The sequence below is a fragment of the Sphaeramia orbicularis genome, chromosome 17, assembly GCF_902148855.1.
Source record: "Sphaeramia orbicularis chromosome 17, fSphaOr1.1, whole genome shotgun sequence".
In the NCBI taxonomy this organism is placed as follows: Eukaryota; Metazoa; Chordata; class Actinopteri; order Kurtiformes; family Apogonidae; genus Sphaeramia; species Sphaeramia orbicularis.
This window is the reverse complement of record NC_043973.1, coordinates 37,252,789-37,266,783: the sequence shown is the minus strand read 5'-3', so window position 1 is coordinate 37,266,783 and position 13,995 is coordinate 37,252,789. Positions and strand designations below refer to the sequence as shown.

Below are 13,995 nucleotides of genomic sequence, written 5' to 3'. Positions count from 1 at the left end.
CCATTTTGGTTCATGATGTATGATGTCTGACATTTTAGAACAAGTCAAAGTCACACATTCAACTCCCATTTAATACGCTCTGTATCACAGGCCTTAAAGCTGAACTGGACATCTTGTGATCCAGTCCACCAGGGGGAGCAAACAAACCATCAGCTCCTGATTCAGACACTGTTGTAGTGTTTATGATCCTCAAACTGAACTGTAGAAAAATATCAGGCAGAGTTTCATTACTTTACTGGGTTTTCTGTCAGTGTTCTCACTTTTTTACAAAATAGTTCAACCTGAAGGAACCACAGGTAGTGTTGAAGTAAATATACTGAAAAAGTAGTTCCCTTCCATTAAATGTACCCATGAGCCAGTGGTGTAGTCCAGGGTATATGTTGGTATATGGAGTATACCCACTTACGTTTCAGTCAGCATTGCGTATACCCACTTCTAAATCCCCCCCTGATGCGCACCATTCTATCTGGGAGACAAACTGCCATTTATTCCCTTAGGACAGTGAGACCATACCCCGCCCTACTCTGCCTCTAATTGGCTAGTACTCGGTATCTTCACTGATTAGATTGGTTAACTTTAGGCATGAGGACTGATGAGCCAATCAGAGGCAGAATAGGGCGGGTCATGTCAAGGAAAATATTGCTAACTAGCGCTGGTCACCTCTGGAACCTGACTGGACACCTCAGGTGCCAGTACCACCCCAGTTGATTGACAGGTCACTGTACGTCTCGTTGAGAGATGCGCGATTATTGGAAATGCAAATGAAAACGAACAAGTTGTCCAGAGTATATGATGGTGTTTTATGTGTCTTTTATACTTTTAGTAACACTCTTTTTATGCTGCTTTTTAGATATTTATGCCATCAGGGTTTTCCTTTTATATTTTAGTTTTTATAGTCTTTTATATACATTATTTATACTTTTTTTTATGGCACCTAGGACGATTGCACTTTTTAATTTAGCTGTAACTGTACAATGACAATAAAGACATTCTATTCTATTCTATTCTATTCTATTCTATTCTATTCTAGAAAGGCAGAATAAACGTCTTTAAAGTGAGTGGCACATATCGAGAGAACCTACTTTCGTGGAATACATAATTCTCAGGAAAGTTTTAAGGTGCTTTCCAAATTAGTCATTTTACATTCATGCAGCTGCTTGTGTGACCAGTAAAACCTACAAACTGCTCCTGATCAAGTCATAATATTTTTATAATAGCGAGCAAATACTACTGACAAATTTTTGGGTAAACTAAATAGAGTAGTCTGACATGTAAATGCTTCTAAAACAGGGCGTTTTTTCTGGACTACTTGGAAAAAAAAGGAAAAATTAAGAGTATACCCACTTCTCCAGGGGCCACAACATCAGTGCCATAAGCTATAACACAGGTGTCAAATATGTGGCCCGGGGGTCAAAGGGTCCAATCTGGCCTGTGGGATGAATTTGTGAAATGCAAAAATTACACTGAAGATTTTAACAATCAGTGGTGTCAAAATCATTTTAATTCAGGTTCCACACACAGACACATACAGTTCGATTACAGTTACAGTTATACAGCTAGATTTCAAATGGGTCAGACCAGTAAAATATTGTCATAATAAGCTATAAATAATGACAACCCCAAATTTTCTCATTGTTTTTTTGGTGTAAAAAAGTAAAATTGCATGAAAATGTTTACATTACCAAACTAAACTTTTACAAAAAATGTGAATAACCTGAACAAATGGAAATGTCTTAAGAAAAGTAAGTGCAATTTTACCAATATTCTGCCTGTTACTAAATGTTTTATGTGATTGTAATGCACATGTGTAAATAATAAACTGATAAACCTAGGCAGGATATTGTTAAAATTGCACTTGTTTTTCTTAAGACAATTCAAGTTGTTCATGTTATTCAGATTTTTAAGGAAACTTTGTAGATGTAAACCTGATCATAATATAATTTTACTTTTTTCACTGTTATTATTTTACTGGTCCGGTCCACTGCAGATCAAATTGGGCTGAATGTGGAACTGAACTAAAATGAATTTGACAGCCCTGAGCTATAGTAAAATGATGGATCCCATTCAAGACAAAACGGCAGTGATGTCAGATGGACGGACCGGAGGACATACATCAGCAGGAGTCAGTGAACATCTCACTGAGGAGATCTTATGTGGTTAATCTAACAGGCCAGCTCAGTGTGGGAATGACGCTATCCCAAGGATCACAGAAACCCCATTATCAGCACACACTGACATCACTCAGCCCTTTACAACAGCAACGCAACTCCCCTTCACAGCTCACCACCCTCCTTCTGCAGCACTGTCATTGTGTTCCTCCGTCAGCCCATTGTCTGTGAGGGATCATGGGGCACAATGTGGCCAATCTCTTTCCAAACCATGATCCAACACAGCTATTGTGACCTGTCTTTTCCCCACTTCACTTGACAAGATGGGGATCCTGTGTTATCAGAGGAGAGTAGAGGTGGGTGGGGTGTTGATCTGCCTGGCACAGGGTTAAAGAATGTGAGGAGGGCACTCTATCGATCTGTGATGCCACCCTCGTCACTCTGGTGATGGATGCTTGCTAAGCAGACATAACAACAGCGCTTGTCAGGATGGCACCATTAGCATCACTACCGGTCTTCACGAAATGAGTCTCACACGGCGGGAATCTCTCTGCTCTGCACTACTTTTTGTCTTCTACCTCTGCATTAAAGACAGAAGTTTGATCCTTAGAACAGACTCATTATTTGACCACTGGAATTTGACCAAGTTGGACTTTAGAAAGAATGAAAGGAGGCCAAACAGTTGCTGGATTATGCAAAGTGGCTGTTATGATGCTATGACCAAGGTTGTCCAATGGGATGCAGATGGATGAACAGCATCACGTGATATTCATCTAACTTAATGTGAGTAAGTATTAACGCGCAAATTAATCTGGATTATGAGTAAATTCATTGAAGGTACACTATGTAGGATTCTTCTAGAAAAAAAAACAAACAAAAAGGTGTATTAACCCATAAAGACCCAAATATACACCAATGACCAAAAGTATCTACTGATCTAAAATGTTTAATAACTTTAGATCCACTAATTCTATCAATAAATGTAAATAACTGGTGTAAAATCCAGTTTGTCATCTTTTCGTGGTCATCAGATATGACCCATTTGGACGTTCAGAGGCTCCATAGGAAACGTGGAAACACCATCATCTTCTACAACACAGGTGTCAAACATGCGGCCCGGGGACCAAATCCGGCCTGCCACAGGGTCCAATCTGGCCCGCAGGATGAATTTGTGAAATACAAAAATTACACTGAAGATATTAACAATCAATGGTGTCAAAATCATTTTAATTCAGGTTCCACATATAGACACATACAGTCCAATTAGATTTTAAGTGGGTCAGACCAGTAAAATATGGTCATAATAACCTATAAATAATGATAACCCCAAATTTTCATTTATTTTTTTGGTGTAAAAAAAGTAAAATTACATGAAAATGTTTACATTACCAAACTATACTTTTACAAAAGATGTGAATAACCTGAACAAATATGAACAAATGGAAATGTCTTAAGAAAAGTAAATGCAATTTTATCAAAATTCTGCCTGTTACTAAATCATTTGTGTGATTGAAATGCACATGTGTAAATGATAAACTGATACACTGAGGCATTATACTGTTAAAATTGCACTTGTTTTTCTCAAGACAGTTCAAGTTGTTCATTTTATTCAGATTTTGAAGGAAACTTTGTAGATGTAAACCTGATCATAATATAATTTTACTTTTTTCACAGTAATCATTTTACTGGTCCGGCCCACTTGAGATCAAATTGGGCTCAATGTGGAACTGAACTAAGATGAGTTTGACAGCCCTGGTCTACAACACTGATTCACCAGTAAAACCCATGGAGTTGGATCAATGACAGTGGATGGACACACTTTATGTTCAGTTAATGATAGCTTTTACTGAAAAAAATCACTTTTTCTTCAGTTTTCTCTGTTTTTGGTGTCATAACCATCAAATGTAATCTCAGCATGATGACTAAAATATGGGTGCTTCTATGAAACTGGTCCCTAAAAACAGGACATGGGGGCTAAAAATTCAGAAAACCAGATGTAAAAAAAAACAAAACAAAACAAAAACAGATGTAGACTAATGTTATGAAGCAAGTTTGGAAGCACTTTGGGTCTTTTTTTGAGAATAAATACTTACTGAGATAAAAGAGAAACTATTTTTCAGATGAAGCACATTTTTTATATTATTTTACATTATATTTAAATACAAAAATATGTATGTAACACAGTCAAAAGGACACAAAAATTATGCTCAACTATTTTTTTAAAATATCTTTTTATTCTCTCACAGGTACATTTTGGGAATTGAACTAATTATGCAAAGCAGCGTGTTTCACATAAGTGACTGCTATTGCAAAACCATTCGCGATTTATATGCATTTAACTGGGCAGGTTCTGCGTGTAATGCAAGTGGACACAGTGGGTTACATACAAAACCTGGAATGAGACTGAGATTCATGAAAAACCCACATGTCTGGATTAGAAAAACCACTAGGATCAACAAATTTAACAGTGTCTTTATTTATAGTGGTATATAAGACCATTTGAAACCATGTTTTCAGGATAAAAAGCACTTACACCAAGGTAGTTTTTCATGTCCCAATTTTGGATGTATTTTTGGCCCAAATCTTTGATAAAAAATTCATTAATTTTGGGAAGGCTCGGAGCAAGAGTATGATTTCTTTTTGCACTTATCTGAGGTCATCACTAGGTACATCCTGGGGGGAAATATGTCTAAATTTCTCTTTTATTATTGGGTCTAAAAAGCTGTAAAAGTGCCAGGTACCAAAATGTACCCAGTTTCACAGAAGCACCCATATATGATCAGTAAAATAAATATAGAAAAATACCTGATTTTCACTGAAAAAAAACAACAACAAAAAAACAGCAAAATGGAGAGGATAATAACACGATAAATGGTGAAAATTCACTTAAGAAAAGTTAAATAGAGAGAAAAAAATTATGTAGGAACCGACACTAAAAGTAGCACTGGGTTTTTATGGGTTAAAAAAAAACTCTCTCAGTCATCACTTATGATCCACTGGAGGTTTGATGGCACATTTATCTACAGAGATGCTGGTTTCCACCTGTACTTTCCTATTTCCTCTTGTTTTACTGTGTTTTAGATGTTTCTGGGTGTTGACCTTAGGGCAGTGAGTGTGTTCTTGGAGACAATAACATCACCAAACAGGGTGTGCAAACAGAAGTTTAGAATAAAACATGCACAGATACTGGTTGCTCTCACTGCTTTAATCTCATTCTGCTGAGGATCTGTTTGTTCTTGAGATCAAGGTTGGGGCTGAGCAGACATAGAACCACAGAAACCCTCTTTCTGACATAGAGTAGAGGACATGATGTATGTTGTTCTTTGATTGCATTCATCCAGGACCTTGCTGCAGGGTTGTGCAAAAATATTCAGAGGTAACTCTGGGCATTAGCAAACTTTTTGTACATTAGGTCAATGGTAGTCATACAAAAACATAGTATTATACAGATGCAGATGAACTATACTGCTCCTCAGGCAAGGTAAGACAAGTTTATTTGTATAGCACATTTCATTTCATTTTCAGGACAATTCAAAGTGCTTCACAGGAGAGGAATAAAATACATTTAAGATGAGAGAAAGTTAAAATATAAAAACATTAAAATTAAAATAGACATTAAAATCATCAGCAAAAAAAAGGGATTTTAAAGTTAATTTAAAAGACATTATTTAAGAGTTTAAGAATGGGGGGAAATTCATTAACTTATTATATTAATGGGACTGACGTTAATCAGTTCTGCCAAAATGTGTCTTAGCTTTGCTGTTTTCTAATTATAACTTGGTTTTATATGAATGAAGCCTCTGTTTTTTGCTTATCCATTGTTTTGTATTATATTGAAATGGTTTTGACTAGAAACAAATGGCCCAGGGATTAACAAGGTTAAAGAGACTGACAAAAGTCAAACCAAATTCTACTTAGGGTTTGTTAAATTGCAACTTGGAGGAAAAAAAAAGTTTGTTTTTTTTAGTGCTTTGTTCTAAATTATGCTCTACTCATACCTAATCTGACCACCACTGTTCCCTCACTGAACTAGCCTGGACAGCCATCCAGTTTTCTCAGTGTATTCAATACTTGCTTAAAGGAGTGATGTTTAGCTTTTTTTTTTTTTTTTTAAATGGAATTCTGCATTTTAAAACATTTCCCTGTGGTCTACATAAACTGTAAATGCTCTGCTTGGGCCTGAATTCTTCATTAATTCAACTCCACAGATCTATCTTCAACCCTATTTCTGAGTAATGACACCAGAAAGGTTGCTTTGAGCGCTGGCCCTTTAAATGCAAATAAGCCACTTCAAGCCCCGCCCCCTCCAGGTTGTTGACTGTGCTGCTCTGTCCCATTCAGCCACTTGTGTTCGTTAATACAACCAACAACTGAACATTTTAGATAATGAGCTCAAAGTTTGGACATAGTTTCAGTTTTTACTACAACCGCTGCTGCTGATAAACAATTATGTTGTACTCGGAGAAATGCTCATCAGAAGTCTTGACCTTATATGTGCAAATGTCGTGAAGCAACTAGTTATAAATGTAACAAATTAACCCTATAACGCCAAAAGTATCATATTTAGTTTTGAAGCCCTCTACATGATCACTGTGATATTTTTTTGTCTTGAAAAACCTGATGTATACAATTAGATACATGCAATACATGGATAATCCACCAGGGGGAGGAATATATTCACCAGAGGCCTTTCCAGTGACACTACAAGATTGTCATTAATGAGGAAGGAGGCAGAACTTTGCCAATTCTCAAAGGAATTACCAATTTGTTAGACATGTTTGTGTTATATTATGGTTTTGTTTGTTCAAAAATAATAATATTTGAGCACTGAGACCCAGTGTATCAAATATGATACAAAATTGAAACTCATATATGGAAATTGAAATTTAAAAAAAAAAAAAAAATTGGGGGGGGCGGGGGGGGGGGGGGGGGGGGGGGGGGGGGGGTTGTCCAGACAGACCAATAAAGGCTCCTCTTTCAAAGAACTGGAATTTTCTGTTGATGATTTAAAGGTTCAGGCTTTACAGCACAGGTGTCAAACAAACGGCCCGGGGGCCAAATCCGGCCCACCAAAGGGTTCAGTCTGGCCCCTGGGATGAATTTGTGAAATGCAAAAATTACACAATCAAGGATGTTAAAATCATTTTAGGTCATTTCAATCTAAAGTGGATTAGACCAGTAAAATACTATCATAATAACCTTTAAATAATGAAAACTGTAAATTTGTCTCTTAGTTTTAGTGTAAAAAAAAGTAAAATTACACAAGAATGTTTACAGACTAGCCTTTTACAAAAAATGTGAATATCTGAAATGTCTTAAGAGAAGTATGTGGAATTTTAATAACATTCTCCCTGTTATTAAATGTTTTGTGTATTTGTAGATCCACTGTGATCTCTAAGTTGTGATGCATATGGATAAATAATAAACTAAGGTTTAATATTGTTAACATTGCACTTATTTTACTAACAAATTTTTAGGTTGTTCATATTTGTTCATGTTATGTTCAAGTGCAGTTCATAGATTTAAACATTTTTATTACAGAATTTCCTTTTTTCACTCAAAAGTTCTCATCCTATTATTTATATTATTTTACTGGTCCGGCCCACTTTAGATCATATTAGGCTGAATGTGGCCCCTGAACTAAAATGAGTATGACAGCCCTGCTTTACAGGGTTAAGAAGGAATTAAAACAGGTTGTAGAAATCCACTTGATTTTTGCCAAAATGAATATAAGGATAGCTTTGCAGCACCTAGAGCGTTCAAATTCAAACTTTTGGAACTATTAGGGTCCAAATACACAAATAAAGGTACCAAAGTCTAATAAAAGTGGATTTTGCACAATGTGACCCCTTTAATAATTATTTCTTTCTGTACCATAATTAGATGGAGTGTTAAATTCTTTCCAAACCAAATTCTGCTTGTTACTAGGTAAGTCCACTTGGGATGGCTGCCGTGTCTGATCTGCAAACTTTCTACCAATCCCATCATGTGATCCATCCGGTCCTTCGCTACCAGTTGGACCCTGCTCTGATCCATCATCGTGTCTTGGATGATCAGGTGGAGCTGTGGTGGTCCAGAGAGCCACGGCGTTCCCTGCTGTGCTACTGCGCCTCGGTGGCTCTCATACTGGGCCTGGGCCTGGGTGGGGTTGGTCTGCTGTCCACCACCACCAGCCTGTCTGGGGAATGGCGTCTCGGAGTGGGCACCACATTATGCCTCTTGTCCCTTGCTGTTCTGCTCAAGCAGCTCCTCAGCTCTGCCATCCAGGACATGAACTGCGTCCGGAGCAGGCGTCGGATCGACCAGCTGAAGAGCGGCGGACGGGCTGACCCCGCCCTCATCCTGGCTGTGGGTCTGGCAGTCACTCTCTGTGGGACGGTGCTGCTGTGTATGGTCACAGTGGGCAGCCAAGGCCAAGACAGAGGCGATATGCTGGTGTCTGGTCTGGTACTGATGGCCGCTGGGACAGGGATGACTCTGGCTGTGGTGAGCTACAGTACACTGGTCTACCTAAAGAGGAGACGGGAGCAGAGGAGGAGGCAGAGGATGAGGATGAGCAGAGCCAGGAGACTGGGCAGTCGAGCTGTCAGAGTATTCAACGTGTCTGGAAGAGAGATAAGCCAGGCCAACAGGGAGATATCTACGAGCAGAACCAGCCTCATATGAAGGGGGGGGGGTACAGGGAAAGTCTAGAACACAGGCGTCAAACATGCGGCCCGGGGACCAAATCTGGCCCCCCTGCCAAAGGTTCCATTCGGGCCCGTGGGATGAAAGTGCAAAAATGAACCTGAACAGTCCAGGTTGTCCAAATCGTTTTGGTTCAGGTTCCACATACAGACCAATGTGATCTACAGTCAAAATAACAACACAATAACCTATAAATAATGACGACAAATTTTCTTTGTGAAAAATTATGTGGAAAAAATTTAAGAGAAAAAAATAAGATTACACTGTGAAACTAGAAGCACTCGGAGAGCGCAGACCTCCGCCAAGGCTGATCAGTGGCCCCCCCCCCGTGGGCCCCCCCACCCCCGATCACCACCAAAATTTAATCATTTCTTCCTTATCCCATTTCCAACAAACCCTGAAAATTTCATCCAAATCTGTCCATAACTTTTTGAGTTATGTTGCACACTAATGGACAGACAAACAAACAGACAAGCAAACAAACAAACCCTGGCAAAAACATAGCCTCCTTGGCAGAGGTAAATATTTACATTTACAAAACTAGTCTTTCACAATAAAATACAAATAAATACATAAATAAAAACAAACATGAACAACCTCAAATGTGCAATTTGAACGGGGCGGCCATGGCTCAGGTGGTAGAGTGGGTCATCCAATAACCGTTTTTACTGTGTTAGTGTTTTTAGTTTTTATGTTTTGTTGTGATTTATAATATATCTGTACAACACTTTGATTGAAAGTGCTTTACAAATAAATTATTATTATTATTATTATTATTATTATTATTATTATTATTATTATTATTATTATTATTATTATTATTATTATTATTGTTAGGGGTGGCTGTGGCTCAGGTGGTAGAGTGGGTCATCCAATAACCGAAGGGTTGGTGGTTCGAATCCCGCTCTATCCTAGTCAGTCCGTTGTGTCCTTGGGCAAGACACTTCACCCTCCTTTCCTCCAGTGCCACTCACACTGGTGTATGAATGTGTATGAATGTTTGGGGTTGGTCAGAGGGGCCGTAAGTGCAAATTGTCAGCCACGCTTCTGTCAGTCTGCCCCAGAGCAACTGTGGCTACAGATGTAGTTTACCACCACCAGAGGGAGAATGTGAGAGCGAATGAATAATGGATCAATAATGTAAAGCGCTTTGGGTGTCTAGAAAAGCACTAGATAAAATCCAATCCATTATTATTATTATTACTGAACAATATTCTGCCTGTTCCTAAATGTTTGGTGCATTTATGGATTGTTGGGCCGCATTATGTAATAAATTCCCATTATGTAATAAAAGTTCAAAATGTAATAAGAATGTCACGTCATCTTGTAATAAAGCTGCATTATGTAATAAACTGACGCATTTTGTAATAAACTACCTCAGTGTATTATGTAGTAAATTTTTTCCTCATTATGTAGTAAGTTATTACAATTTGAGAAGTTTATTACAAAATGCACTTAACACATTTTTATTTTCAAGAAAATGTAATGTGCTAAATTAATCTTTAAACTGTGTGGTAAAAGTTCTGATTACATTACCTGTAGCTCCTGTGACTAATTTTGTCTAAATTGCTCTGAAATGATATTAATTTGGATTGTTATTACAAAATGAACCATGTTATTACATTTTTTTTAATGAAAATGTGTCAAGTGCATTTTGTAATAAAGTTCTCAAATTGTAATAACTTCCTACATAATGTGAAAAAATTTACTACATAACGCGTTGACGTAGTTTATTACAAAATGCGTCAGTTTATTACATAATGCGGCTTTATTACAAGATGACGTGACATTCTTATTACATTTTGAACTTTTATTACATAATGGGAATTTATTACATAATGCGGCTCAACATGGATCCACTGTGATCTGGAGTTGTGTTAATTATAACAGATGGAATATTGTAGAAATTGTTCAAATTTTAGTTCCAAACTCCAAAATTTTCACAATATTCTGCCTGTTATCAAATGTTTATGTAACACTGTGTGTAATGCACATGTATAAATAATAAGTCGAGGCATAATACTGTTAAAATTGCACTAATTTTTCAAATGAAATTTCTGTTTGTTCAGGTTATTCACATCTTTTTTGTAAAATGTAAATATTTTCACAATTTAATTGGGGTTTTTTTTGTACTAAAACAAAAACAAAAACTTTGATTTGTCATTAATTATAGGTTATTAAGTCATTATTTTACTGGTCTGGCCTGCTTGAGATCAAAATAGGCTAAATATGGCCCCTGAACCAGAATGAGTTTGACAGCCCTGCTCTAGAAGAAAGGAATAAAAGAGCCATCGAAAGAAGAGGAAACTGTTTGTCATGACGAAAAATCAGAGGGAAAATAAAGTTCAGTAAGATTAAGAAAAAGCATCATTTAAGTACCATTGGCCAAAGCATTACTATTATCTATCTTGAATGACATAAAAAAATGGCCTGTAATGTATGAAAAAATACCATACTACATGTTTTTTTTTTAAATATTGTATTAAAGTACACATTCATTCTCAAAGTTAGAATATGACTGCACTGAATTCTACAGGCAACTTTTATCTATTAAATAAAAGAAGTAGAACTGTGTCGGGACAGAATTTATTAAAGAAGTACATATCTTAAAAATGTTCCAAACTACCCTACCAAAAGTATTCTCATCCTTTTTTTTCCATTTTACATGAAAAAAACTCAATATCTTGCTTTTTCACACACAGAACATGTCTTCTTTCAACATTTTCAAACATCTGTACAGCAGCGATAAGTTTTTTGCACTTCAATATATGCAAAGTGAATCTTTTTTATGTATTAATTATTATAGTGAAACAGAATTTTCTATCAAGTTTATTAAACATTTCTTTGAAACCTTGGAAAATATGTTGTTTTTGATAACGCAAACGGACACAAATGGATTTACAAAGAACATACAAGTAACAAAATTAAATAAAGACGTCATAAATGTGCAATGAGACAGATCTTTTCTGCATAAAATCTCATGTCAATGAATTAATCAATAAAGAAAAAATGCAATTTACACTACCAGTCAAACGTTTGGACACACCTTCTGATTTAAATGACATTAGATGGACCACAGATGGACAACAAGTACTTAACATCAGTGGGAACTCCTTCAAGATTGTTGGAAAACATTTCAGGTGACTACCTCATGAAGCTCATCGGGAGAATGCCAAGAATGTGCAAAGCAGTAATAAAAGCAAATTGTGGCTATTTTGAAGAATCTAAAATATAAAACATGCTTTGAGTTATGTCACACTTTTTTTTAACTGCATAATTCCATATGTGTTCATTCATAGTATTGATGCCTTCAGTGAGAATCTACAATGTGAATAGTCATGAAAATAATGAAAATTCAGGTGAGTCCAAACTTTTGACTGATAACACTGGTCAACAACAACTTTATTGTTTGAGTTTTTTGAGCTGATTTAGGATCATTTTGGCGTGCTGAATCCAAAAATCACATTAATTTTGCTCAATCAGATCAACTTTCTGAACTATGCTACATATTGGCTTTTTAACATTTTTGCTTACATTTATGGGCATTTTCACATCATATGATACAAAATTGTTTCATATTTCTTGCAATAAATGAGTTCTGAAGATTTTACTTTTGCCAATTTATGATTAATGTTTTTTTTAATATTACAGGTGAATGAAATGGCTTCGACTAGAAGATCTTGCAAAAATAAGCCTGACGTATTCTGCTACATCTGCGGTGAATACACCATTGTACCTAACAGGAATCAAGTCACAAGTTTCATAAAGTGTGCTTACCAATCTGATTTTGGTATTAATTATTGTATTTTGTGAGAAGATCAAATTTTTCAAAATCAAATTAGCAAAAAAACCTGACCTGATTGAGAAAAACAGATGTGATTTTTGGATTTAGCGGTGCAAAATGGTCCTAATTCAGTTGAAAAAACCTCGACAACTTGCAAAAAACATTTTTTTGTAACCCAGTGTAATGTATGTACCTTTTTGATATGTATTTGTATTATAATTGTCATCTTTATGCTCTATTACAATGTACCTTTCACACAAGTCAACTAGCTTTATAAGTTTTGATTTGTAAATAATTTGTGCCTGATATCTATTTTACAAATCAAATCAGAAAAACTGTGCCTGACAACCACACCATTCTGCATCACTGTAAAGATAAGAAACCACAAAGGGTGGGAACGACAGCTTTTACACAGTAATGATCTCTAACGCCTTGTGATAGTTGTAAACCAGCTGTTTAGTCGTCTTTGTTTGCTCAGTCTCAGCCTATGGTGAACTGAAGATCATCGTCACTGTCCTCCATCCCCTCCCCCTCTTCTTCCTCCTCTTCCTCCTCCTCTTCTCGTCCTCTCTCTGCCCTTTCTCTCTCATTGGTCTGAATGTAGTTATCTTCAATGAAGCCATCATCGTCGTCTTCCAGCTCAGTGTGTGTCCTCCCGCCCACGCCCACTCTGGCTGATACAACATTAGGGAAGGGCACATCGTCTTGACCGTACTGACTAACGCCGTCCGACTCTTGAAGCAGGGAGTGTCGATAGCTGGCAAGGAAACGGTGGAAGACACGGAATTTGACAGCCATCACAACGATAAGTGACATGGTGAGGAGTGTCCCCAATCCTGCAGCCATATAAGACCAATTCAGAGACTTTTTACCCCCATCTGGACTCATATCTGAATCAGCCGCCCCTGGAAAAGATGGAACACGAACATATTCAGTAGAAGAAGAAGCATTCTGATCCTTTTAGTTAAGCAAATCTACTAGAGCACAGGTGTTAAACATGCGGCCCAGGGGCCAAATCCAGCCCGCCAAATGATCTAATCTGGCCCGTAGGATGGATTTGTAAAATACAAAAATTACACTGAAGATATTAACAATCAAGGATGTCAAAATCATTTTAATTCAGATGCCACATACAGACTGATTAGATCATAAGTGGGTCAGACCAGTAAAATACTATCATATTAACCTGGGTGTTAAAATGGACCCTGATTTTAACCTTCATAGTCATGTAAAGGCAGTCGTGAAGTCAAGCTTTTTTCACTTAAGGCAGTTAATAATAAAAATAATAATAATAATAATGGATTGGCTTTATATAGCGCCTTTCTAGACACCCAAAGCACTTTACATTATTGACCCATTATTCATTCGCTCTCACATTCTCCCTCTGGTGGTGGTAAACTACATCTGTAGCCACAG

At 36.9% G+C, this 13,995-nt stretch overlaps 2 protein-coding genes across 2 annotated transcripts; one reads left to right on the top strand and one right to left on the bottom strand.

The window, feature by feature from the left end:
• Window positions 1–2,423: 2,423 nt before the first annotated feature.
• On the top strand, window positions 2,424–8,789 carry tmem125b (transmembrane protein 125b). The gene is made up of 2 exons (XM_030159416.1): window positions 2,424–2,891; window positions 8,037–8,789. Exon 2 carries the CDS (start codon window positions 8,052–8,054, stop codon window positions 8,772–8,774), a length of 723 nt encoding a protein of 240 aa, XP_030015276.1. The 5' UTR covers window positions 2,424–2,891; window positions 8,037–8,051; the 3' UTR covers window positions 8,775–8,789.
• Window positions 8,790–12,808: 4,019 nt separating this feature from the next.
• LOC115436550 (type III endosome membrane protein TEMP-like) lies at window positions 12,809–13,504 on the bottom strand. The gene has a single exon (XM_030159419.1). It carries the CDS (start codon window positions 13,465–13,467, stop codon window positions 13,060–13,062), a length of 408 nt encoding a protein of 135 aa, XP_030015279.1. The 5' UTR covers window positions 13,468–13,504; the 3' UTR covers window positions 12,809–13,059.
• Between the last annotated feature and the right edge of the window lie 491 nt (window positions 13,505–13,995).